This window comes from Microtus ochrogaster, chromosome 19 (assembly GCF_000317375.1).
Source record: "Microtus ochrogaster isolate Prairie Vole_2 chromosome 19, MicOch1.0, whole genome shotgun sequence".
In the NCBI taxonomy this organism is placed as follows: Eukaryota; Metazoa; Chordata; class Mammalia; order Rodentia; family Cricetidae; genus Microtus; species Microtus ochrogaster.
Window position 1 is genome coordinate 42,150,306 of NC_022021.1, and position 27,222 is coordinate 42,177,527.

Genomic DNA, 27,222 nt, shown 5'->3' on the forward strand with positions numbered 1-27,222 from the left:
CCTGAATATTAACCTTCATCAGGCGATGAAAGGAGACAGAGACAGAGACCCAAATTGGAGCACCGGACAGAAATCTCAAGGTTAAAATAACAATTTAACTTTATGTTAAAAACCCTTAAGTGAATAATAGTAGAGACGGGAGACAGATATCAGAACAATTGTTACCGCAGAATATAAATGTCTTCACTTTGGGGACATTTTTGGGGTTGAAGATAGTTAAATTGAATTCCCACTTGCCATCTACCACCTGTAGTTTGTATGGCCAGGGGAAAAAAATCCCTGAAACTTCATGATCCATAAATTACTCTTTTGGAAGCTCGAAGGCATTCTACCCACTTGCCCGCATAGTTAGGTAACTTTTATGAAAAGAATATTATTGTTAGCAGAGACCTTAAAAGTCCCAGAACCTCTACTGGTGATACCATGGGAAAACAATTCTGGGTCCTCCCACTATGGGTTTGTTTTTAGGGTCATGTTAGTCTGGATTCCATGGAGAAACTCTTTGGAAATTCCCTGCTCCTTCCTCCATAACCTTTTGCAAGGTCTTACATGTGAGGAGGTGAAAGGAGTTAAAACCACAGCCTTTGGGTGGGTCACAGTGACCTTTCTCTTAGTTAACAAATGTGTTCATTGACTTTGAATTGGGTAAGCTCTTTTCCATGGTTTCCTCAGTAAGAGTTGTTTTCTGTGACATGGTAGATGCCTTTTTGGAAAAATGTCCCATGTTTGTGAAACATTATTCCAGTTTGCACTTCTCCTTATTTCTCAGCGGCTATTTCCTGGCCTTCTTCTGTGGTGGACAGATGTGGGATTCCTCTCTGTATGCAGGGTCAGGGAGAAGCCATGTAGCTCCACTGGAGACAGACACCGGAACTTTACCCAGTAAGCCACAGCCTTGTGGCAATACACAGATTAATGGAGATGGGTTAATTTAAGATATGAGTTGGTCAGAAATACACTTAAGCTATTGGCTAAACAGTGTTGCAAATAATATGGTTTCTTTGTGATTATTTCTGGGCTGAGCAGCCAGGAACAAACAAGCAGCCTCTTCAACAGCGGACCATAAAAATGCTGATGTTCCTAAGTCATAATCTCATTCTCAGTAGAAGCTCTGCTTCTTGGTAATTTCTATCACCCTTCCTCTTGCCTATGAGCCCTTGAACTCAGCGTCCTGTTGGACAGAGGTTTCTGTCCTCCCTGTGCCTGTAGCCACTTAGTCCCAAAGAAGCACACAGAGGTCTACATTATTCATAGACTGGTTGGCCAGTAGCTCAAGCTTCTTATTTAACTCTTACATATTAAATTAGCCCCTAATTCTTCTCTGTTTAGCCATGTGGCTTGGTACCTTTTATCAATTAGGCATTCTCATCTTGCTTCCTCTGTGTCTGGGTGATGAGTGCAGACCTATACTTTCTGCCTGGCGACTGGCCAATCAGCATTTTATTAAAATACTAGTGACCAATCTTTACAAAGTACAAGACCATTGCCCTGCAGCAGTGTCCAGTTGATAATTTTTCTATCTCCGTGTCCTGTAAAAATGTTAAGCACCGGCTTGAGCAGTGCTATGCAATATGATAGCCATCAGGCACTTGTAGTTATTAAAATTGAATGTATTACATTTTACTAAAAACTCAGCTCCTTGGGCACAATGGCTACATTTCATGAGTTCAGTAGTCATGTAACTTAGTTTGCACATGTTTGAAAAATTCTCCTTGAGAGATTGCAAGGACTCTGCCTGTCCTTTGGTACAAGGATCAAATATCCTATATACAGTACATGTACAGGGGTGAACTCAGCTGTACTGATATTTCATTTGTATTTTGATAAATAAAGCTAGCCTGAAGATCAGAGTGTAAAACAGCTGAACTGATCAGCCTTACAGACTAAGTGATAATACACATCTTTAATCCTAGTAGCCTCGTTTGGTATAGAAACCAGGCAGTAGTGGTGCATGCCTTTAATCCCAGCACTAGAAAGGATTATAAAATGGGAAGAGACAGCTCTCACTCACAGTCTCATCCTGAGATTCCTGGAGGCAGGATCACCATTTCAGAATGAGGTAGAGGTAAGAGCCAGTAGCTGACTGATTTGCTTTTCTGAGCTTCATTTTGAACCTCAATATCTGTCTCTGGGTTTTTATTAATAATATCAATATTAACAATAACTGCACTAACAATATCATTGGAAAAACATCTTCCTATGCCTACATTCTGGATTGTTATGATATCATCTGCTTCCCAAGCTAAAACCTGGGAATCCCCTAGAATCTCCTCTCACTCTCACCCAGTGGTATTGGATCTGATGCCAAGTCTTTAAGCTGAAATGTCTAAGGATCTAAGTTTTCCTTCAATTCTCTCTACAATTCCATATCAGCTCAAGCTTTTCTTTCTCACAACTCCATTAAAGTGTTAGGTTGATACTCCTGATTCTTGCCTTTCCCCTGCTCTACATATAGAGCTAACTTTTGAAAACACAGCATATTTTCCAGTGCTCAATTCCTAAATGGGCCATTCTTTCTGTTATAGGTTAAACTGTGTTCCTCTGTACAAACATAGTTTCCTTAATACAGTTAAGACATGTTCAAGTCCTAACCCTGGTGTTGGTGAATGAGACCTTATGAACTGCAGGAAACACATATAACTTCTTCTGCACTGCTATTATTGAATGTCTAAGGTATGTAGACATCAGTAATACTAGATATTACTCAAGGAAGACAATCAAGTTTTTATAGTGTGTATGGGACCCACAAAGTTCCCAACTCTAAGCACTTGCTGATGTTGTCCAAGTCAAGGCCCATTTCCCCAAATTAACTCTTAAGTTATCAGCTACAACTCTGGTCTCTAAGATTGCACTATGTCAGATAGTCTGTTGAACTTTCCAAGCTAAATAACTTAGCTATATTTACTGTTTCCTTTGAGCTCAGACATATGTGTATTCCATCCTGTCTCTCTTATAGTGCCTCTCCTGGGAGGGACAATGAGTATCTAAGGGCAGTTGTCCTTTCCATCTCTAAGTCATTCAGACTTACCTGTATTCATTCACCCAGAAGTTGCTCCACAGTGTAGTAGGAGGCTGCTTGTTTGTTTCGCAGCTGTCCAGACTCTTGAAATAACCACACAGAAACTGTATTAATTAAATCACTGCTCGGCCAATCATTATAACATATTCCTAGCAATCTCTTACATATTAAATTAACCCATTTCTATTATTTTATATTTTACCAAGAGGCCTACTGGCAAGGTTCCAGCATGTCTATCTCTGGTGTCAGCTCCATGGCTTCTCTATGGCTCCACCTTCTTTCTCCCAGCATTCAGTCCAATTTTCCCTGCATACCTAAGTTCTGCTCTGTGCAGGCCTAAGACGGTTTCTTTATTAACCAATGGTATTCACAACATACAGAGGGGGATCTCACATCACCACAGTACTAAGCTTCAGCCAGGATTTAATGCTTTATGTAAAATAAACAACACATCTATCTCATTAGCATGCAACTTTGATTTCAGATTTTAATAGGTAAATTCGTATGTATACAAAATAATTATTTTTTAAAACCATGTGATTTATTTTAAATAAATATTTGATTTACATATCTGTATATGAATGCATGAATTCCTTGGGCAAAAGCAGTTGTGAGTGGAAAAAGCATAAGAAGTCCTCTTTAGCATAGAGATTTTAAGGATCTGACACACACAATTTATAATGTTTTCAAACAAAGCATTCAGTACATTCAATAGCTCGAGCTTAGAGTAGCTTCTTTCTTCGTTGTATTTTAATTTTATATATTTTCCAGAATAAGTAGAGTATTTTCGATTTTGTTTAAGGCTCCCTGCAGAGTTTCAGTTATACCTCTTCCCATATGTTATAGGCTCTGCATGGTACTTGCTTTTCTTTGCCATTGAAATTAGCTAGATTTAAAATTCGGAAGTAGCTTATGAGATGCCAATTACATAAATAATGTATGCCTACTACTAACATTAAATTATAGATTATCAAAATGATAAGGATAACATATATAGTTTCCTCAATCACTTAAGCATTCTGATAGGGATTTTTAAAATCATGGGTACAGGGAATGGTAGATCCATAAACAGAACATACAGGACAAACTGACAATGGCATGTTGATAGTTTTAAACTGTTTCAGAAACATAGATATTTTGACTTTCAGTTTGATCATTTACTTTATTAAAGGGAATATCTCATTGTTCCTAAAATTTTATGATTTATCTTTGGACTATTTTGAAGGCTTACTTTATCTTATTTTGTGTAGCAGCTTGCATACAGCTTAAAAATTAATACACCTCCTAGCAAATCTAATACCAAAAGGTTCATAAGAAATATTTCATTAGCCTGATTGTGTTTGTATACAGTTGGTGTATAATTGTTGGGCAGAGTTCATATTTCTTTCTTGAATCTACCTTTTTACAAGAGTTAATAACAACAGAGTCTTTACTCATAAGTAGTAAAAATATGATGTACTCTTTATATGCCCACTGGAATGTGGCAGAATCTTTTCCTCAAAATGAATTGTATAGTTAATTCCCATAGACCTCAGGTTGAACTTTACCTACATTGTAAACAGTAAACACTATAGAAACTACAAAGTTACTCAATAGCCTCCCCTCAGTTCTGATGATCTTCCCTGGCTCTGAGACTGATATTTATTGTCTGAGGTCCCCACCAACAGGTAGCAGGCAAGTCTTGTATTTTAACACGCCCAAGAATAAAAGTGTTATTCCATTATTAGAATATTCTCTTTGTGATACCTCTGTGTGAGAACAACCAACCAAAATTCCCAAAGTTCTTTTGGCATGTGTGACTAGGCTGATATCATATGAACCCCATTCACCTTGATTTTTTATATGTTGATGCCTCTACCTGATGGCACAGAATATTGTTCAGTTGAGAGTTCGCTATGTCTCTTGTTTGGGTGCTCAAGTTCAGCTTAAGTTTGCTTCCTTACTCCTTAATACTAGGCATAACAGAGAGACATAGTTCAGTCCATCCTATACCACTCACTAGATGCTCAAATGAAATTTGTGCTATGAGATATTTGACTTACATCCACCCAAACAAGTTGAGCAATTTGGGCTTAATGTTGAATTAGAAACGTGCAAAGGATTCTCTGTATCATTACTTTTCAATTGGATCCTGTAGACAATGGTTCATCTAGAATTAAACTGAAAATCATTATAATCAGGTCATGCAATAGGTTCATTCAAGTTGAATAGATACTTAACTCACGGCAGTCGTCTTCCTGATTTATGCTGATTCTGCTATTAAAATGATTGTTGAGGTGGGGAGTTTGTAGGCCCCACCGTGCTCATTTTGTGCTTATAAACCCAGTACTGATTTGGAACACATTAAATCATAATGCTCATTTCTTGCTATTGAAATGGATACGAATGAACTGTGATCACTATTTTTCTTTATAATTTCCTACCACCTTTTGAAGGGAATGCTGGAAGAGAGACCATCACATGACATGTTACGAAACAAGCAGCATCTTTCCTGCCTTTTCTACCAGGGTCATTGTGGTTAGTGCAAAAGCACAGATTTGGAGTTCAACTGACTTCTGCATCATCTGCCCCCAACAGAGCAACCTTTCCAGAATCACTATAATTTTTCCAAGCCTTGATTATTGGATCTGTAAAATAAGGAAAATAGTATCTATTTGAAATATCATTACAAAACACAAAGTGAAGAAATAATTTCAGTTTAAATACTGAAGGAGAATTTGCCATATAGTAATTAAGAAATATCTTCAACTTCCTTGTTTGCAGTAGTTTCTTAAATGGCTGAACTGAACAGTAACAGCATGCTTGATTTTCAGATCGGATGCAATCACAAGCCCAGAGAACAGTGGACTTGGTTTCCACAACAATTTTCATAGTTCTTGGGCTCTGCTTTCTAAAAAGCAGTCTGACCTCCCATCTGAAGCTCTGCTATCATCTCTGGACTATAGGAGCCATCGCCCTCTGTTCTGGCTTCTCCATGCCATGCTTACTACGTGGCAGGTACATCCATCCTCTGCCACTAACTCCCTTCATCTTTGTCTTTCTCATTCCCAGTATCTAGCTTTGATAAAATCCACACTTAGCAGATGGTTAAGCAGCTATAATCTAAAAGACAGAACATTCTACAGGGATTTCTTTCCAAAATTTTAAATGGAAAAGTTTTTGCCTTAACATACACAGAAACTGTGAAGATTGGCATTGCAGGAGGGATGAAAAGGAAACGGATGTGAGATCCAGCAGTTGAGTTCCGTCATGTTCTCATCAGTCCTAGGTTATGCTTGTGGTACAAACTGCAAACATTAGCCAAGCACACACATCCATCACTCTCTGCTTTTTAGCTGTGGATGAGACATGAATCAGCGGCTTCAAACTCCTGCCGTCCTGACGTGATGGACAGTGTTCTTATACTGTCTGCCAAAACGAACTCTTCATTGAGTTGATTTTGTCATGGTATTTTCTTACAACAACAGGAAAAGAAATAGAAGTCATACTTGAGGATTCTATTTTCTGGACATAGTTCAGTGCATATGGTAAAATTAAACACTGAAGATCTGCATTGCTTCTTTGGAAGTCTTTCAAAAATTCTTCATCAGTATTTGTTGCCATGGGTATGCAAATACTAATAGTGATGCAGCATCAATATTAAAATTCAAATTAAACAAAGAAAATATTAATAATAACACATGAAGCAACTACAATGAAGCTGTAATTTTCTCTGGCCATATGATAGATTTTTAAAAAAACATTGAATAATTTTAATTTTCAAGGTTTATCAATTGTCTTTTCAATATATTATTATTTAAGTTATGTTTATTTTAAACATTATCTTCAAATTTATTATCATGAACTAGTTAGTGGGTACTTCATCTCCTTCAGAACTTGTATAAAGTATGTAAGAGTACAGAGTCGAAGGCAGGATTAATGAGTGGACATTCTTGTTGGCCTGACTTGTAGACTCCCTTATAGAGAATACCAAAGGCAAAGTCTGGCAGTGTTAGTCTCCTTACTTGAAAAATCAGAGTGAAATGGCGAATTCCCAAGAATTTCTTGTTCATTCTAAAGTCAGCTCTATGAAAAATCTTCCTAGGTAAGTATGTGTTAATGCACCTTGTTCAGTTTGGGACTGATTGCTGAATGATTTTATATCCTAGAGCTCTTTATCAGCTGCGGATAGCTGCTAAATAATCATGAACATGGAAGAAAAGAATCAACCGACTCTGGAGACAGAGATGCACAAAGTGTTGCTGTGAACCTGGTTGACACAAGGGCACCGTTCCAAGACTTGGCTGCACGCTGCGATTCACAAGAGAGGGTTAAAACAGCACCGATGCCTGGATTCTTCCCCTGCGATTTTAATTTGATGGTGTATGGAGTACACAGGCACTAGAGTTGTTTCACATCTCCTGGGAAGTCATAGGAGGAAGAGGGCTGGAGAGCCACTGGCTTCTGGGATCTAAGCATCCCTGGCGTGCCTTTACCGAGGGTCTCAGCTGAGTCGAGGCAGCAGTGACGTCTGCTGTCTGAATGTAAGAGTACTATGGTTCTGTAGTTTTCCACTTTGGCTCATTGGGAATAACTCTCTGTGGCTCAGTGTTTGTCTAAGAAGTTTTGATTTGTAGATGGGAAGGCATCTTGAAGTCACATCTAAGCACCATGGTAATGATGTAAAGAAAAACCTTATCTTAGTCCAGGTAAGGCTGCTTGAGGAAGGGTCCCACTGAAGAACAAACTCTGCTTGCGGATCTTCAGCCCCTTGAACTGGAGGGCCTATGCTATCAAATACTCTACCACAGAGATATATCCTCAGGCCTATTAATGCCTCCTTTTTTGCTCTGTATGTTTGTGTGTGTGTGTGTGTGTGTGTGTGTGTGTGTGTGTGTGTGTGTGTCTATCAAGTCGGTCTCACATAAGCTATCGGTAATATGAAGAAACCAAAGTTTAGATACTCCCAAAGCTATGAAGAAAGAAACTCTACACAGGTATACTTTTCAGTACTGGGTGAATTGTATTATCCTCTCAGGAAGAGAAAAACCACTATTGCCATTTTCCATCAAGGAGAGAGAAATTTAACCTTGAGTGACAGAATGGGTGCTTCAAGGATGGTGCAGACTGTTTGCCCTGGACATCATTTCCTGACCAGATAGAGTTTCTCAAGGCAAACTAAATGATTCTTTGAATAATTTACATGTATATGTATATATTCATATATATGTAAATATACACACATATATATTCTACTTGTTAATTAACTTTAATTATCAATTTGATCAGAAGGATTATAATAGATTATTAAAGCACATTTCTAAGTCTGTGCCTAAGATTTTATTTTCAGAGAAGATTCAGGACTGGGAGAAAGTTCACCCTAAATGTGGGTGGCCCCATCCCACAGACTGAAGCCTCAGAGTAACAAGAGCAGACAATGGGACACTCCAGCTCAGAACAGACATTCCTTCTTGTACAAGTCAACAGACAATCACGAATAGAGCCCTCTGGTACTTGAGGTCAAACAAATCTTACTGTCTTAGGTGGCTCTGGAGCACCAGGAACAAGAGTAAAATGAGAGAGATTACACAAGGCAGAAATGGAGGAGCAACACATCCCAGAGAAAGTTAACCATTTTAAAATACACATGTATTTTAAGTTATTCTTTTAGAGTATGTATATCATACACATATACATTTTAAAATATAGAATTTCCTCTCTTACACTGACAAAAGAAATATGTTTAAAATAATTCAAAAATAATCACACGAAGCAAACCTTCTCGAGTTTACCAAAATAGGCACATGAGATCCTTGTTAGATTCCCCTCAAGAGCTATTCATCTGTGTCTACTCAAAGATTACAGACAACCATCATGGGTGGTGGAGCGGGTAGTGGAAGGACTGTGTTTACTAAGTTACTTATAGGCTCGCGATCACCAGGGACATCCCTTCACAAAGCCTGGAAATGCACACGGACAATATTTATGCTCGTGAGACACATGGAGTGGGTGTGGAGCCGTGTCTAACAACAGCTGTGCAAATGGTTCCTGTTGTGGTACTTTCCAGACTTAAATATCCACTTGGCAATCCCTTGTTACATGCAAACACTGAAAATATGTTCGCTTTTGATATGTGGCAGAATCCAATTTGGGATTTAGAAGTTAACCCAAGAGGGATCATCTATTCTTCATGCCTTCTCTCCAGTCTGTTCCTCTCTCTCCTTTTCAGTGACAACCCACACAGCCATGGCTCTCCCTAAGAAGTTCCCAGAGCTCTTTTGTGCTATCGTAAACACAGGAGTGAAACATTGGCTGGAAATGTAAACTTGGATCAAGCTTCCAAAACACAACAGAACAATTGGTGGTCTTGTCAAGCCCAGCCTTTCATTGGGCAAAACCATAGGCTTGTCTAGGCTCCATTGTTTATAAGGTCCATCCCCCTATATAAACTATTTTTCTTAAATTATGGGAGCCCTACGTTTAAAGTGCAATGAGTCTTTGTTTAGAAAAAGCAATTTATCTGTCTCTAGAATTGGTAAAGCTTCTTCTCTTTTCTCTTACAGCCTGAAGCAAGGCAAAGTGCTTTTTGGTCTTTTAACTGCATCTGACTCACAATGAGCTTGTGGAATGTCAAGCCGTCTTCATAGCAGTTTAAATCACCGTCTGGGATCATGGAGGTCTGAGATCAGTGCTGTTGCTCTGTGAGCTGCTTTGCGGAGAAAATATGTGCTCTTGAGAGTAGGCGCACACACGCAAGCACATATGCGATTCCCAAGGTCTTGTCAGATTTTATTAGCAAAGGACTTTCCCCCTTGGCTGTGTATCCACTGTTTGTAGCCATGCTAATTAAACAAAGTGGAATACCCTTGCTTTATGGGGTGAAAAGCTCGTGTTGGCAGCATGGTCTTCTATAAACCAGAATAACGAAGGGGCAAAGCAGGGATCACTGAAATTAGTCCCTAATTGAAGATAAAATATAACTTTGAAGATGTACCAAGTAACATGTTCTGGGGTCGCTGCTTCTACAAAAGGAAATAATGCACTTATGAGAAAGGAAATGCCTTTTGGAGACAGGGATAACCGAGGCCTCTCCAGTTTTAAAAGTCCCTGTGCCCGTTTTATGGCCATAGTGAGAGAGAACCAAGGTAAATATACAAGGCCACCCACTGGGACATAGTTACACTGCCTTGTGTGTGTTCTCACTGTAAAAATACACACGGCCACACACACACACACACACACGGGCGTGTGTACACATAGTTATGGCATGTAAATTATTTCACCAGACTTATGGACACTAAAAGTCGTGCACAATATATCCAGGCTACACTCAGCACCAAATATCCTAGCAGTTCAAGCTGATGTCCTTTTTTCCTTCTTGTTCTTTTTTGGTAATTTATTCTCACAAAATATCAAATGAGACAATGTTATCTTGAAAAATATTATGATACTAGAAATTTTAATGTATCCTGTGTGATTTCATATATTATTATATATTATCACAGAAGTGGAGCAAGGCATCAGAACACTGAAGCTACACACACACACACACACACACACACACATAACTTCATTCTGGGGAAACTGAGGCTGGCAACTTGAACATTAACTTTCCATTTTACCTTCCTTTTTGTGTCTATTGGGGTGGGATCCAGCCATCATTTGGGATTCCTTGCTGGTATTTAACTGATGTGTATGCTCATATCCCTTGAGTGTGAACTGGATTTGCTGAAATCCTGAAAACTGACATTTGGAATGGATGGCGAAGAGCTGAGTCCACGGTTATTTAATACAGTTATATCTTTTATTTCCTCATTTATTTTTTTTTCTCTTTCTCACCTTGTCACTTGGTGAAGTAAGATATCACACTGGGAACCATCCCTTAGAGATGCCCACATAGCAAGAAATCTAAGGAGGCCTCTGGCCAGTAGTTCATGGGGAAATGAGGATCCCAGGAAACTACCGAATGAAGAACTGCATCCTACATCCACAAAAGTGAGGCTAGACTGGATCCCTCCTAGGATGAGCCTTAAGATGGCTGTGTCTTCCACAACTCAACCACTGCTTTAATTCATACTCAGGCTTGAGGGTGCTCTTGCTAAGCTTGCTAATTACCGGCTCTAGCAAACTGTGTGTTAGTAAGCACTATCGTGTATATGTGTGTGAGTGTGCATGCACTTTATGCATGCATGAGTGTGTGAAGGTCGGTGTACATGGCTGCCTGTGTGCTCCTGGAGGCCAGAGAAAGGCTTCATGTGGGGCTGCTCTGTTACATGCGTCCTGCCTTACACTCCCCACCTTAGCCCCTTGAGAAAGGTTCTCTCACTGAGCTAGGCTGGGAGGCAGCAATACCCAACAATTCTGCCCTCTGCTTTCTCTCCAGTCCCAGTCCCACTGTTTAAAGCTAGAGACTTGGGTGTCATTTGTTATCTAGCAATGTGTAGCCAATACAAACGCTCTCCTTCATTTGTGGGCAGATTGTGAATTAAGAAAGACAAATTGTACACACACACACACACACACACACACACACACACAATTTAAATTTAGTACATTTTATTCGCATTTTCCTTTTTCCTTTAAATGCTTTATTTGGGGGTCAGTCATTCTTTCCTATCTGAAAAAAAATTCGTTAGTATAACTGATCCAAGTGGTAAAAATTTCTCACATGCTGATTTAATTCATTACTCGGGAACTGTATTTTATCCATTCACATTAGGGATTTGCTACCTTTTAATTTTTAAATTTAATTTTTGAGTTCCAGTGTTTCATGCATGCATCTAAAATAAAATAATATGATAAAATTAACCTAATTCTATCTCTTTCAATTCCTTCCCTGTCCTCATCAGCACTTTCCTTCCCACACCCACACCCTCACACCCTCCCTCCCTTAGACTCTCCCACACTCACACCCTCACAACTACAACCCTCCCACACCCCCACCCTCCCACACTTTTTAAAAACCCCAGGCCGTCCACGTCACACTGTCTCTATGAGCATGTGTAGAGTATCTCCTGTCAGAGCATCGGCAGCCTCTTCGTGTGTGCATCCCTGAAGAAAACTGTCTTTCCCTCCATCCTCAGTCATCAATTGCCAATCACTCCTCAGACAGGGGTGGAGTTTCATGATCCCCTCCCTACTCCATGCTGGGATTTGGGTTGGCAGGAACTGGTTCAGGCCTTGTTGCACGAAGTCATAGCTGCTGTGAGCTGCCTGTGTACAATGGCTCTGCAGCATCTGACAAATAGAGTTTGGCTGCAGATGGCCACTATCTCTAGCTCTTATGAACTTTCTTCCTTCTCTTCCTCTGAGCCTTTGGGTAGAGGTTTGTGACACAGACATTGTATTTGTATATGCTACACTCTCTTACTCTCTGCACTTTGACAAGCTGTGGGTCATCTCTGTATCAATCACCAATTATTGCAAAAAGAAACTTCTTTAATGAAGATTGAGAGATGCATTAATCTATAGGTATAAGCATAAGGACTTAGAAAGCAATTTATTACTAGCTCAACTTTATAGAATAGCATTAGGTTTATCCCTAAGGTCTATGACTTAGCCAGCCACTGCTTTGGGGGACAGACAACAGAAGCAGGCATGCGTTCTGCCTTGTGGAGTGAGATCTAAATACAATCAGAGAGCTGGTTTTTAGTCCTAGAACATTCTTGCCATTGTTACACTAGTGGGCATAACTTGCCAGGCAGGTTATTGTAGCCCCCAAGGTTTACATCTGGGTATCACCATGATGATTTTTCTCTCATAGTAGCATGAATAGAATCATCCACCTACATGAAAGCTAGCTAGCTTGGCTTTCCCATGTCCTGTGACTCAGGTATGTGGAGTCTTCAGCAATAGGGTCTGACTATCAAGTTCTAAAGGTAACAAAGAACAATGACAAGAGCCTATCATGCTTTAGGGGACCTATGGGACTCCACTGACCACCAAGTTGATAAGAAGTAAGCTGGAGATGGCACTGGGCTTTTTCTTAGTCAATGGTGTCTGGTAGAGGTATGTACTCTAATTATAGGCTAACTATATTTAAACTCCTTTTATATGTCTACACAGCTATATTTTAGGAAGCTTCTAGGGTAAGGGGACTCCATCTTAAAACATCCTTCACTGAAGCATTGTCAATCCAGTCTGTGAAACTCAGGAATGGTAACAGCTCTAGCACCAGCACTCGGGTCCTGGCTGTGTGGATGGGTCATGACCAAGGTGACATCTGGGGCTCTATTGTACGTACTTTGCATTTCTCTCTACTGTGTGTGGTTTCTTGTGCATATGTGCAGGATTCCAGAACCTCCCATGAGGCAATATTTGGAGATTATGTGTCTTATGCCTTAAGGACACAATTAAGGTTGAATTATATCAAATGATGGGGCTCTTATCCACTTGCCCTAGTGTCCTTATAGGAAAGAAATCAGAGGATTCTGTATCCTGGGGGTGCATGGGGAGATGACACCCACCTACTCTGCAGGAGATGAGACTGTGAATGAAAGTCACCCCAATAGAACCCAGATCCTGGACTTGCAGCATCGGGAACTGTGAGCAATATATTCCTGTCCTTTAAACCACTCAGACAGCATTTTATTATGGCTGCTTTAGCTGACTAATATTTACTCAGGATATTTTTGGTCTTTTAAAATAGCAAAAGGGTAGATTGTCAAGAAGAAATATATTTAGTTGAAGGAAGGACTCTTTTATTACATAAAAGGAAAGATTATTTTATTATACAAATTCATCCATAAATTATTAAGCAGTTAGCCATGTTGGAACTTACATTCCCCACTTTTGGGGGTAGCGTGATATTTGCAAACAGTTTATGTTTAGTAAATCCTTTTTTTTAAATATTTATTTATTATGTATACAATATTCTGTCTGTGTGTCTGCCTGCAGGCCAGAAGAGGGCACCAGACCTCATTACAGATGGTTGTGAGCCACCATGTGGCTGCTGGGAATCGAACTCAGGACCTTTGGAAGAGCAGACAATGCTCTTAACCACTGAGCCATCTCTCCAGCCCTTAGTAAATCCTTTCAAGCATAACAATAGTTATAGCTAATTAGGAATTACTTAGTGGTAAAGCTCTAGACTCATACTCTTGTCCTACTGCATTCACTGAAAACTCTTTTCAAAGTTTCAACAAAGCCAATCAGCAAATAGAAGTGACAATTTGACCATCAGTATGACTACATTATGGACCCGCTCTTAAGTTTTTTCCAACAAAAATATCTGTCTCATCCACTTGCAGAGTGGCATGTGACTTTATAAAATGTAACCCTAATTAATTATGATAAAACTGAAATTAAAGAGCAAAGGTATATATAGCTCATGCATCCCCAGCACATCTCACATGAGGCAACTGTCTTCAGACTGTGGGGTACCTATGTGTTTTCATACAAGGGGAACTTACAGCTTTCTGCAAATGGAGCTTAGCTCTGAGTTTGGGTGCTGAAAAAGCTAGCATCCTCAGCCACTCACACAAGAGTACCAGTCTATGACCTCCATGGGCCACTAAGATACACATAAACAGCAAACATGAGATGAAGTGGAAAAAGTCAGCCTTTTTTTTAGCACAGGCAAAGGTAGAGGACCATAGAAGGATACACCATAGACCAGGACACATGTTCCTTTAGTATCCTGTCAATCTGTGGTCTACTGCTCATGAGTAGACTACTCTCTGGTTTCATATTCATCTGGTGACTTAGCATTAGATGCCTTTCCTGATAGATATCATTTAGAAAATGGTTTTTGATTAAATTAGAAACTAGATTTGTGTTTCTTGAAACCAGGAAACATGAGTGATAATGAACTGAAAGTCATAGAGGCAGCCTATGTTACCATGAGACATCGGACAATTTTCTGGATGCTTCCAGCAGTTTATACAACTGTCCACAGCTTATTTACTAGCTCTAGATATACTGCTTTCTGTTCTCACTCTCTATGATGTACTAAAGACATGATTCACTTTAGCTCAAAAATCAAGCTGAAAATCACTGGCTATTTTATATTCTGCCCGAAAGCTTAAGAGGCAGGGGCTAATAAGCAAGCCATCTGTCACAATTATGAAGGGAATTGGTTTCCTGGGTTATCCTTTTTGTACTAGGGAGATTTACAAGGGAAAATCACCCTTTTTTGATATTAAGTAAAGATTTCATTCTCCACAGCTGATTACTCAGGTAGGAGACTGCTCAAGCTTACGTTTCTGTCATTTAATGGGTGAGGGTGGTGATTTTCTGGTCAATTGCTAATGGCTTCTCTAACCTCCATAGAGGATAAGGGTGGTTTTAGCAGGGCCTGAGCTACATATTCCAGTGCTGCTCAACTACAACCAGGAGCGCAGGGCCATCTTTTAAGGATGCTTTAGATTTAGAAAAGAGACAATTGAAACTACGATTCCTTTCTCCTCCCAATTTTGGAGAATCGGGTTACTGTCCTGAGAAACCTCTTCTGGCCATTATGAGCTGTGACTGTCACGTCTGAAACGCTGGCACGTTTGCACAAACTCTGCAGGGAGGAACATAAAAGAATGGAATGAACTACTGGAAATAACAAACACCGAGTCAGGCATGTGGGCTGTGTAGTTTTGGCATGGGTGAAGACAATCATTCAAGGAATAGCAAATGAAACTCTTAGGCAAGAGTATAAAAAGTGTCTTGTGCGGTTGTCCAACTTACAAAGGTGAGAGAACTGGTCGAGGTGAAGTCAGGACACCAACATTTTAAAGGCAATCCAGGTTAGCTGAATGTGATGTCACTGTCGAGACACATTTTATTCTTCTTTCTGGTGCTTCTCCTAGGTTACATATTCTTCTTGGAGCTGATGTAGCCCAAGTTCATGGTAGCCGGTGGAACTTTGAAAATGAAGTGGACTAGAAATATCATCAGTTAAGAATAAAGAGTAAAGTTCTGCTTATTTCCTCTAAAACAGAGACAGTTGATTGTTGGGATCCTGTTAGGTATAAACAAAAGACGAAGTGGCGTAACATAAAGGGCCCCAGGAGGAAAGCATTAATGTCTCCTATAAGAAATAAGTCACATGAAAATGACAAAAATCCCCAAAGACTTGGAGATATGGAAACCCGATGGTGGTGAACTGAGAACGGACTGTAAATAATTGACAAGCCACTTTCTCCTGGGTGGGGATTAAACCTTGAGCTCGAAGTTACTGGATTTTCCATCCCCCAATGAGGTTTCTAAGGAATATGAAGAGAGAGATGGTAGGAAAAGGAAATCAATGGACATTTTGGAGAATACTCAAATCTGAACTATTTATGAAACTTTATATTGAGTTTAGCATCAGTATCTGTTTATAAATGTACAAGGAGAGTAATAGCAGTGATGGCATCTATCTATCTATCTATCTATCTATCTATCTATCTATCTATCTATCTATCTATCTATCATCTATCATTATCTCTATTATTTATCTGCCTATGCATATACCTATCTATCCACCTTCATCTACAAGCATCTGATAATTTCCTCTTCCTTTAAACATAAGGCAAGTACCCTGCAGCATCTATAGTGTTTTCTATCCAAACATATGTAGCTGACCTTGAGGGTGGGAGATCTGTAAGAAGTCTCCCAGACAACTGAAGGATTTCCTTACGCACTACCGTCATCTTCTAGGTAGAGTCCTTTTGGGGGGATGTTAGCCTGTGAGCTGGAGGCAGCTGCTGCAGTTTCAGTACGATCTAATTATATCCTCCAAATGTTCATTTGATGGAATACTTGATCCCTACTGGGAAAATACTGAAAAGGGTTGTAGAACCTTGAAGAGATGATGTCTTGTAGGAAGCCCTTAATCACTGAGAGTGTGAGGGGAGTTCTCATTGGATCATCTGGAAGTTTTTAGGAGACAGTTATAAAAGCCTGAGTCTGGCCTCACCCAACTCTATCTGCTTCATGGCTCCAGATGGGACCACCAACCCCTCACGTGCTACTACCCTCACTTAAGGTTAAGGTTAGGGTTAGGGTGTGCAACTGCTCAACTGGAATGAAACTGATGCAAGCACCATGGTTTTAAGCTCCCCCATATTGTGGGCTAAATGGGCCTCTTTTAAGCCATGTCAGATATTCCTTTACAGCAGCGAAGCTCTTCCTAACACAGAAGCTATGGGTCCAGGCAATGTGCCATTGAGGCTGATGCCCATGAGCTCTTTAAGAAGAGATCTGAAAGTCAAGGAGGGCCAGAGAGCAGCCAAGAAACTGTATTTTGTTCCATGCAATAGGATCAATGTTGAAAGACAAACACAAGCAGGTGGGGAGGACTGACATTCTTTCAGAAGAAAATCAGCCAGAAACATCATCTTCTTTGTGGAAGTATGAACAAACAGCCGTAAATCCCTTAGCAACTCAACGGTCATAGTAATAGACAATGAGAAAGCATGGAAAACTATTTTAAAGGGAGTTAGCACCAAAGATAGGCTCTCCAATGCAGACATAGGAGGGTACCAGGTAAATTAATGTTATTAGTAATTTCATTTGGTTTGTTAATTTCCTGCTTTATAGGATATGTCTTTTCTACATACTGAGAGATGGCTACAGATATTAGTTTTAAATTATTTAATTATTCAGTGTTATTTACTTTGCTATTGCACAGTAATAAACAGCAAAGAATTAGTATGACAAGGATGGATTGCTTGTGTTCTCCTAATTGTATCTCTTTAATCTTCAAGGAGTTGAAATATGATTAAATGATACTTCCACTAAATTAACAGGTACCATAAAGAGAATTACTATCTCTGTCACTATTCACATTACTCTAACTTTTCTTTGAATATTGCATTACAAAGTCATCAGAGACTATGCAAAGTGATTAAATAAAAGTCTTCCACTCAAATCATCAAACAAGCTTCAAACTCTCTCCATAGCAATATAACCACTTAATTATATGTTATATATAACATATTATATATAATAGTTTATAACCACTTGATTATATAAACATATATGTTTATATAATCAAGTGGTTATAAACAAGAGACATATTCCTACAGAGAAACCAACCACGAAGCTCACAGTTTCAGGCATACTATTCTGGTAACAAGGACTGACTAACAACAGGAAGCTAGACACTGGAGACATAGTTTGCTTTGCTACTACCTAGTTATGCTATCTAAAACCAGCACTTTAGACCTTCCTGAGAGGGTAAAGGGTAGTTGATGAAGTTACCTGTAAAGCTCAACTGATCTCTATAGAAGAAAATTCGCAGATAATAAAAATCAAGTTTTCTTTCTTTGATACATAAAAGTTTACAAAACTTGATCTAGGATTTGAATGGCCTTTAAATTTTCATTCATCAGTTCATACAATACCATATCCCATGGATAGGGCTCAGACGCTCATGTTAATAAATTGGTTTGCATCTTGAAAATAGTCATGCATCACATCAGAAAAGTATTTTTCATAAAGAACTGCCTAAGTTTATTTTCCTAATTATTATTTTAAAGATATAGGACCACCTCTTTGCTAGAGCCCACAGATGTGAGTCCTGTTCCACCTCGACTAAAGGGTAGAGCGTTTTAGCTTATTCTTACTCTCTCAAACTTGTTGACAACAGGTGTGGCTACAAACAAGAGATCCCCACCTAGGGTGTGACTAATTAGTATTTTGAGTATAGAGGTGGATCCGGTTCACCTTGACCAAAGACCCGAGTATTCAAGCCTGTTTCTACTCCTTCAAGGAGACTGGCAGGAGATTCCAGGGAGTCCTGTAGGCTACTTGGTTTATTTCTTGTATCGTGTTAATGAAGTCTGTTGCATCTCCCTTCCCCCTTTGGAGTAAACTATATAAACGTGTGGAAAATAAACACGGGTGAATTCAGTATTCACTGAATTTCCCTCCTGGTGCTGTTCTGTGTCTTTTATTTCTCTCATATCTCTGTTCTTTTTGCTTAATAATTGTAATCCTCACACTCCTACCCTGGAACACGTGAAATTCATCAAGGCTAATCCCTGATAGATGGCCACCTCAGTGTGGGGCTTCATGACAGATGACACACAGCACCTTACGACACATATTTATCAAAATAAAAGGACATTTAGATTCCAAATGTACCTAACTAAAGAATTAAGAACAGACAAAGTCAACATAATGGTTTATGCCAGGAAGTGAGGTCAGTTTCTTATCTCCTGTATTAGTTAAATCAAAGGTTGCTGGAAAAAATACGAAATAAGCTAACTTAAGGAGGGGTTTATTTTGACTTCCAGTTTGAGGGTTCAGTGAGGTATACTGTCTTCTCCAGGGATGATTACCCCAATTTGGTATTCAATAGTAAATGAAAAAATGTAAATCAGGCTATATTTAGGAATATGAATGTATATACATTTAGGCATGTAACAGTAAGAACTGGAAAAAGAGCACAATCTGAATTTGAATTTGAAATAGTGAAAGGCAGAGTATTTAGGGGAGTTTGAAAGGAGGTCAGGGTAAGGAAAAATGATGTAATTATAATCTAAAAATAAGAGATAATTTTAAAATATCAGAATTATTTTAATATGAAAATGTTCATTTTGAAAGTAATATAGCTTTTATAGCAGTCTAACATATAATAGTTTATAGAGTCATGCTACAGCATTACACATTTAAAGATTTTCCTACTATAAAGACACACAGACTCTCACACAGACAAACACACACACACACACACACACACACACACACACACACACACACTCAGACCCTGCTATCTTCCTATCTTCCTTCCTTCTGGAGACATCTAACTTTATCCTCTCTCTAGTATCCAGAGTTAACTCTCTTTCTTTTTTAGATCTACACATTTAGTTCATCATTGTCCCTTTTCAAATGTTCCAGTTGAGGTTTTTACAATGAATTCATGAGCTTCAGAACGGCTTCTAAGCAGTTCTTCTTACATATATTGCTTTACCAGTCTTCTGTTCGAGACACCACAGCAACACAGAGCTATACCCTATGGACTTGTGGGCATATGATTCTGAACTCAGCACCAGGTCACCAATTCGGAAACACCACCACTACCCATATTCTACCCTTACTAGTCATTTGGGCTGCTCAGGCCCATTTACTCACCATAGTAACACATTCTGATATCAATAATTAATTTCCTATTATTCTGATTATTTTCCCAAATGGTTTTGATACCACATATTAACAACATTTATTTTAAAGACACCAGTTGTCTTCAATGGTGATAACTTTAAACATTTTTATAACAAAATACGTACTCAGTTGGCAAATACATTTTGAACACTGATCAAAATTCTAGGTATTGAAGTCAGTGATGAAAATCTCTTTTAAAAAATAATGTTTCTATTTAGTAAAATATTTAGATAACAGACATTATGTTATATTGGACCTTGTTAAAGAGAGAGGGCACATAATTTACTATCTATGTTACGACATTCTTGAATATAAGAAATACCACTGATAACAGGCACACACATATATGCAAATATGAGGTTCTATGGATAGATAGTCATACAAGGAACATATAAATGAGAAAATACCACTGAAAGTTTAAAAAGCCAATATATGTGAACAAGAAGTAATAAACAAATATGCATACACACATATATAGTATGCAACAAGGCAACATCTATAATCAGAAAGTTTAGCTGAAATTACAGTAGGACAAAGTCTGTAAACTGATAATGTCCCATACAGTCTGGGAAGTGTGCCATGGTAGACACCTTCTCATAGATCGTCCGGGCTGCTTTTTTCCTGTTACTCATACCCTTGTATATCATGCCTCCTTAAAATCAGGGCAAACTGAGTGACTTCCCCGTAACAAAGAAAATCCTGGGAGAGTGATGAGATATTACTTCTAAAACCAGGCTGCAAAAGTCTGTGACCCTTGTCTGGTTAGCACGTTCTCATATTTATAGGCTTGTAACATTGACAAAATGCCCATGTGGTCTGTAACTGAGTTCAGTCTACAGCCAACAGTGAGTGAGAACCTCTAGGTCCAACAGCACACAATGAAAAGTCACTTGTGTATAGTGGGAAGCAGATACTTCATCTGAGCTTTGACACATAGCCACAGCCAAAGAGCGGTCCTGGGCTTGGATTTCTGACCACAAAAGCCGTGAGAAGAGGCAAGGGTATTGTTGGAGTTGCTAAGCTTTGGAATCAGTTGTTACCCAGCAGTAGATACATACGATCACTCTAGTGGAGAATAGTGAAAAGCAAAGGGAAGAGACCCAGAAAGAGATGGAGATGAATTTACACAAAGTCCCCCCCCCAGAGGCCTCACTGAGATGGTTCCTTTGAGTGGAAATTTAACAGAAGGCATGAGCGTGAGTGGAAGGTTCCTGCAAAGAAGATCCTCATATGCTCACGTGGTAGAGATGTAACCCTAAAAAAGCAACAATTCCGCTGTGCCAACTATTCCCTGGATGATTTACCTACATTTTCTCTCGATACAAGGACAAATGCCAAAGACAGATCTCGGACTGCAGGACTGCTCCTGTTCATAGGCCAAGACAATCAAGTTCAGCTCTTCCAAATCACATCACCAAGTGAGGATGGTTTTTGTTTTTCTAGTCGCTATAGCCATGTAAGGTAGCCTGCAGATACAGCAAGCAGTAGTTGCATGAATGGGTAGCGGAACTGTGGCACAGAGACACAATGCAATTTCAATCAACCACCTTGAAAGAGGATATTTGCAAGAAAAATCATTTTTATAGGGATGCAATTCCTTCTGAGGTCCTGAGAAAGTCCATGTCCTTGGTAGATGAGGCTCTAGAAGATTCTTTGCAGCTGTAGACTTCAGTTTGCAGATTAGAGATCCTTTTTACCTAGCTGGACGCTGGTCAATGGCTGATAACTGGTTGTAGAGCACATTACATTCCATGGCCCCATGCCTCCTTCCTCTACCTTTAAAATCACCCATAATTGTTCAAGACTTTTAGGATTCCAGTTTCTTCTGCCTCATCTTTGATGAAGCCTTTCTCTTTCCTTCTTCCATTTATGGACTCCAGTCTTAGATGTGGCAAATGCTCACCCTTTTAAATTAAGTTTCGTAACCATAATTTCACCCACAAACATGCTTTCACCATCCTATGGACTTTGGGGACTATTATTCTGCATTCCACAGAATAGCACTTTGGGGAAACAGCTTCATAAATACCAGATAGTGGTGATTCTCTGATCAATTAAAAGGTGAACTAATAATTTCCATGACTAATCCATGTGATATATGCCATCTTTGGGAACAAATATACTCTAAGCTTGTCAACTGTCAATCAAAGTTTCTGCAGGAAGCAGGCTTGAAATGATTGAGTCTTGTCTAAGTTCAGAGTTTAAGGGCAGCATTTTCTGGACATGGAGTACCTAAGTAAATCAGAGTTGACCAACATCATATTATGTTTAAAGAACTGTGTTTTGACAACCTACTCACACACACATGCATTTTAGGGAAGCAGTGGGTGTGGCTAACTGCAAGTCAGTTAGCTTAGGGAAGAATTTTAGCCACATAGCCTTCTGTTTGAAAGCTTTTCTAAGAATATCATAAATATCATGATTTATTTACACATGAAAAATATGTGCTTCTTGAAGGATTAACACAGTCCAAATTTGTTGCCTATTATAATGTAGCTTTCTGATGTTTCTATGTTTCAGCTCAGAATGGACAAAAATCAGGGGATTAAAGGCCATTCTGTGTAAGTAACAGCCACAGTAACAGATAGAATCACCATAAAATCTCTAGGAACTGTCTTAGTTAGGGTCACTCTTGATGTGATGAAACACCATGACCACAACCAAGAGGAAAGGGTTTATTATCCTCACAGTTTCATTCATCAAAGGCAGTGAGGGCAGGGACTCAAACAGGGCAGGAACATGGAGCCAGGAACTGAGGCAGAGGCCATGGAGGAGTACTACTGTCTATTGGGCTTGCTCCCCACGGCTGCTTTCTTACAGAACCCAGGACCATTAGCCCACAGTGGGCTCAGCCCTCTCACATCAGTAACTAATTAAGAAAATGCCTTACAAGCTTGCCCACAGCCCAGTCTTATAGAGACATTTCTTGTTATAGCTGCCTCCTCTCTGATGATTCTGGTTTGTGACAAGTTGGCATAAAACTAGCCAGTACAGGAGCAATTCCTCCGCAGCACCCTCTGGAGTCTGTTGATTACATATGACCATGTATACACACACCTGTTTGCTCTCCCATTTGTAGCCTGGGAGTTTTCATTCGTAGGCTTTACCGAGAAACTTCACTTACTCATCGCAGAGTTCGCTGTTGTGCCTGCCTGTGCAAAGCCTTGTGGCCATGCTCTGCGTAATGGAAAGTCAAATGCACACCCGTCGCATCTGTATACCATTGCCGGGGAAGGTGATATTTCCTTCAGCGTCTCATTTACTCATGTAAATTTTGTCCTAGGAAGGAAAATTCACACTATTGTTTGGCCGTGGTAGGGCTCCTGGGCTGGGCAGTTCCACTGCTGGCATCTTTGAAGATAACAAGAATGGATAGGAGAACTATTCTTCAGGAAAAAAAAACTTGACAATTACATATTCTGTGTCAGGAAGGGAGCAGTTACTTTATGTAGGTATTCTCCCTGCAGCTAGAATTTAGGGGATTGTTTTCCATGACCTTTGGAACAATTTTAATTTCCTCAACACAGAAAGACCATTATTTAATCTCAGCGACAATTATGGTGAAAACAACTCTAACTACGAATAAATTGAAAGGAACCGTCCTCACCAGGTGGTGCTATTGAAGATTGTTTTCAAAGAGCTATTTTTAAAATGAGAGAGAGAGAGAGAGAGAGAGAGAGAGAGAGAGAGAGAGAGAGAGAGAGAGAGAGGAGTAAGGAAAAAAGAAAGAGGAAAATAAGGAGGGGGTAAGAGAGAGACAGAGAGGAGGTGAGCAGAAGAAAGAAACGGGAGGAATGGAAGAATGGGGGGTAAGAAAGGAGGCAGAGTAACAGAAAATGGAGACAAAGGAAGGAATATCTTGGCTGAGGATATGAAAGGTCCAGGAGAGAGGAGGTTAGAAGGAAGCAGATGCTGGCACAGATCCCCAGCTTCCTGAATGAATGACTGTGTGATGTGCTGATGGATCAGTTCATGATGTAGAAGGGTAAAGTCAAAGTCATGGAAGCATCTTTGCTTTGGATCTTTAGTAAAAACATTCTCAGTTCAGACCTTCTCTTCTGCTTCTTGGAGAAATATACACCCCCCCCCAATGCTCTCTGTCTTCCTACCCCTAGCTAAGTTGCAGTTTGCTCAGTGAGTGTCACCCCTTCCTTCACCATGGAACCAGGTTCTCATGAAATCATTCTCTGTCGTTTTTATTTGTCTTCTTTGGAAATTTACCTTTGGGACCTCTGTGCCATGAAGGACGTGGATGCAGGTGGAAGTCTCTGCTTCCATGTCATCATATAGACTGGACACACGATGCACGTGATCCCTTTGTAGGCCTGCTAGGAACATGCATGCATTCCTGAAGCCAGAAATGGCTTCTCTGCTTGCAATATTTTGAATTTTAAGTTTAAAATGTAAGACTTCCAATAACATAAAAAAAACACAGAATCCTCCACTTAATTAAGGTGGCAGAATCCAGAAGTAAGTCCTAGCGGCTGAATTTCTTCTCAGACTACATAGAACAGCTGATCTCAGACAGTCTGGCACAATAAAACAGTGCAACTTGCTTAGTTGCACTCACCAATGGGTCCTCGTTTTATCTTCAGCGTGATTTCATCTTGCCTTTTTTACTTCTTGTATTTTTTTTTTACATAATATAGCGTATCTTTAATATTTTCTTACTCTGACAGAAACCAGAATGTTCTGAAACCTACACCATGAGCTTTGGCTGAGTTTCAGCATTAACAAATCTGCACTACTTTTCTGGCTTCTCCCACCAAATCTCTCCATCCTTCTCTGTGACACTTAGATTAAATTATTTCTGCCAACATCTATTCTTTTCTCTGGGCGAATAGAAGACAAATCCTCTCATTTCGTCTATTTTTCCACCTCTGATTCTTCAACAGCCACCTAGCAGAACCGAGAAGAAGCAAAGCTCTCCACTTGCTCCGAGAATGGAATAGCTGAAGCAAGCCACTTTACAAAGAAAAAAAGGCTGTCTTGATTCTGCTGGGGCCTCATCTGGAAATACCTCCATGCTGGCAGACCATCATAGGACAAGAGACAGGAAGCCCGCATGTGGTCTCCTCTGGTCTCTTGGTATTGATGACACTACTAGGATTCAATCGTGGAGGTTTTATCTTTATGAAATAACCCAAAAATCTATTTCTAAGCACCACAGATATTCTTACTTCTCTGAAAAAATGACTTATTCTATATTTTATACCTGTGTGTTTATGCATGTTTGTCTGTCTGTGTGTGTGTGTCTGTGTATATCTGTGTACATGCATATACACTTGTGTGTGAGATGCCAGCAGAGGGCATAAGCTCCTTTGGAACTGGAGTTACAGGTAGTTAAGAGCTCATGACGTGGGTGCAAGGAATTTTGAACAAGCAGCAAATGCTTTTAACTACTAAGTCATTCCTTCAGCCTTGACAAAATCTGTGCATATACGATATGAAGCACTATCTATGGAAGGATCCCTTATGTGTGGACTATAAGAAGGTTCTAATACAAGGACACTAATAGGTCAAACACCTGAGCAGTCATTGTGGATCACAGCACCGTATCATACCTAGGCTTAGGCAACCAGGTGTTTCCTTAGAAAAGCTGTAAAGATGTACAACACAGGAGAATACACCAGGGACAAACATACCAGTCTGGATTGGCAGCATATATAAATATTGCCTCAATTATTGGAATATTATCTTTTTGTACAAAAATAGCTGAACAGAGAAACCTAATAACAAAATCCACAGATGAGGACAGTGGACTCAGCATGACTACTAGCTGGCTGTTGGAATCTTTTCTTCATCAAGTGAGTAACAAAAGAATTTTTTTTCCAGAATAAAATCCTGGCTGAGTGATTTAATATAGAATGGTCCTTTATCACAGCTACAGATGATGACATATCCTTTATGGTCATTTGTCATAAGGATGAATTGTTTGAAGTCTGACACATCTGATATATGTGTGTGTGTGTGTGTGTGTGTGTATGTGTGTGTGTGTATTCCTTCTCCATTTTTTGTTATTTAATAGAAGTAAAAATGGAATACAATGTAGTTCTCTTAGAATGCTGTAGAATTTCAATATGAAAAAAATGGAAACAGACTGGAATAGTGCACAATAAACTTGGAAAGAATCCCACATTGCCATAATGATGAGAACGACACAATCTTGAGCCACTGTGCCAGCTTGGAACAATTGTTGGACTTGTCTGTCTCCATTTCCCATATTTATAGATGTTAGTCCTTGAACCAGAGGCATTTCAAACAGACGTGCCAAACAATCATCTATACACATACACACATATATCAGAAGCTGTAAGTTTAACACTGAAAACCATTCCTTGCAAAATATGTTTGTAAATGTCTGGTAGCAGTTATAAGATTCATAATCTCATTGCAAGAGAAAGGAAATCACCTTTCTCTGCATCATTAAGTTGACCCAATCCAATAGTGTTGATTTCTCACTTTGCCCAAGACCACAAGGAAACATTTGATGCTTTCAACAAGGCACTCTGTCATGAATAAACTTAAGTATTTTCATGGATAAAGATCATTAGGTATTTTTCAGACTGTGCTCTTAAAAATCTCTATATTTCTGAAGACCTACATGAGAATTAGTCTAACACACGCAGGATGGTCAAACAGATGAATTTAAGGGCTTCCCACTACTTTCAACCCATTGTAAATACAGATTAAATTCAGTCCATGCAGCAAATGGAATATGGATATTCTACAGAATTTCATTTTATGGAAGGCTCCACCATTGGAACCCAAGCTATTGTGAGTTTCCAAGCTATAGTGGAAAGGGGAAAAACAACCATTTTATTTTGCATGTATGAGTGTTTGGCTTGTATGTATGGCTGTGCACTATCACATGCATGTAGTGCTCAAAGATGTCAGAAGACTGCAATGCATCTGCTAGGACTAGAGTTATAGGTGCTTGCGAGCTGCCAGGTGTGTACTGGGAACTGAACTTGGGTCCTTTAGAAGGATAGACAGTGTTCTTGATCACAGAGGGTAAGTAAGCCAGGGTAAGTAGAGGAGGGTGAGCAGAGGATATGGGCAGAGGAGGTGAGTAGAGGTGAGTGGAGGAGGTGAGTGGAGGAGGTGATAGAGGAGGTGAGTGGAGGAGGTGATAGAGGAGGTGA

The 27,222-nt window shown here is 39.5% G+C and overlaps 1 protein-coding gene across 2 annotated transcripts in view; it reads right to left on the reverse strand.

The window, feature by feature from the left end:
• Fbxl7 (F-box and leucine rich repeat protein 7) overlaps window positions 1–27,222 on the reverse strand; it is a 314,307-nt gene that overhangs the window by 20,506 nt on the left and 266,579 nt on the right. The window contains exon 1 of one of the 2 annotated variants that reach the window (XM_013349737.2): window positions 3,029–3,063. The exons of the other annotated variant lie outside the window; for it this stretch is intronic. Coding sequence (XP_013205191.2) covers window positions 3,029–3,038 — 10 coding nt within the window. The 5' untranslated portion in view covers window positions 3,039–3,063. Of the gene's footprint in view, window positions 1–3,028; window positions 3,064–27,222 lie in introns of those variants that run through there. 2 annotated transcript variants of the gene reach the window in all.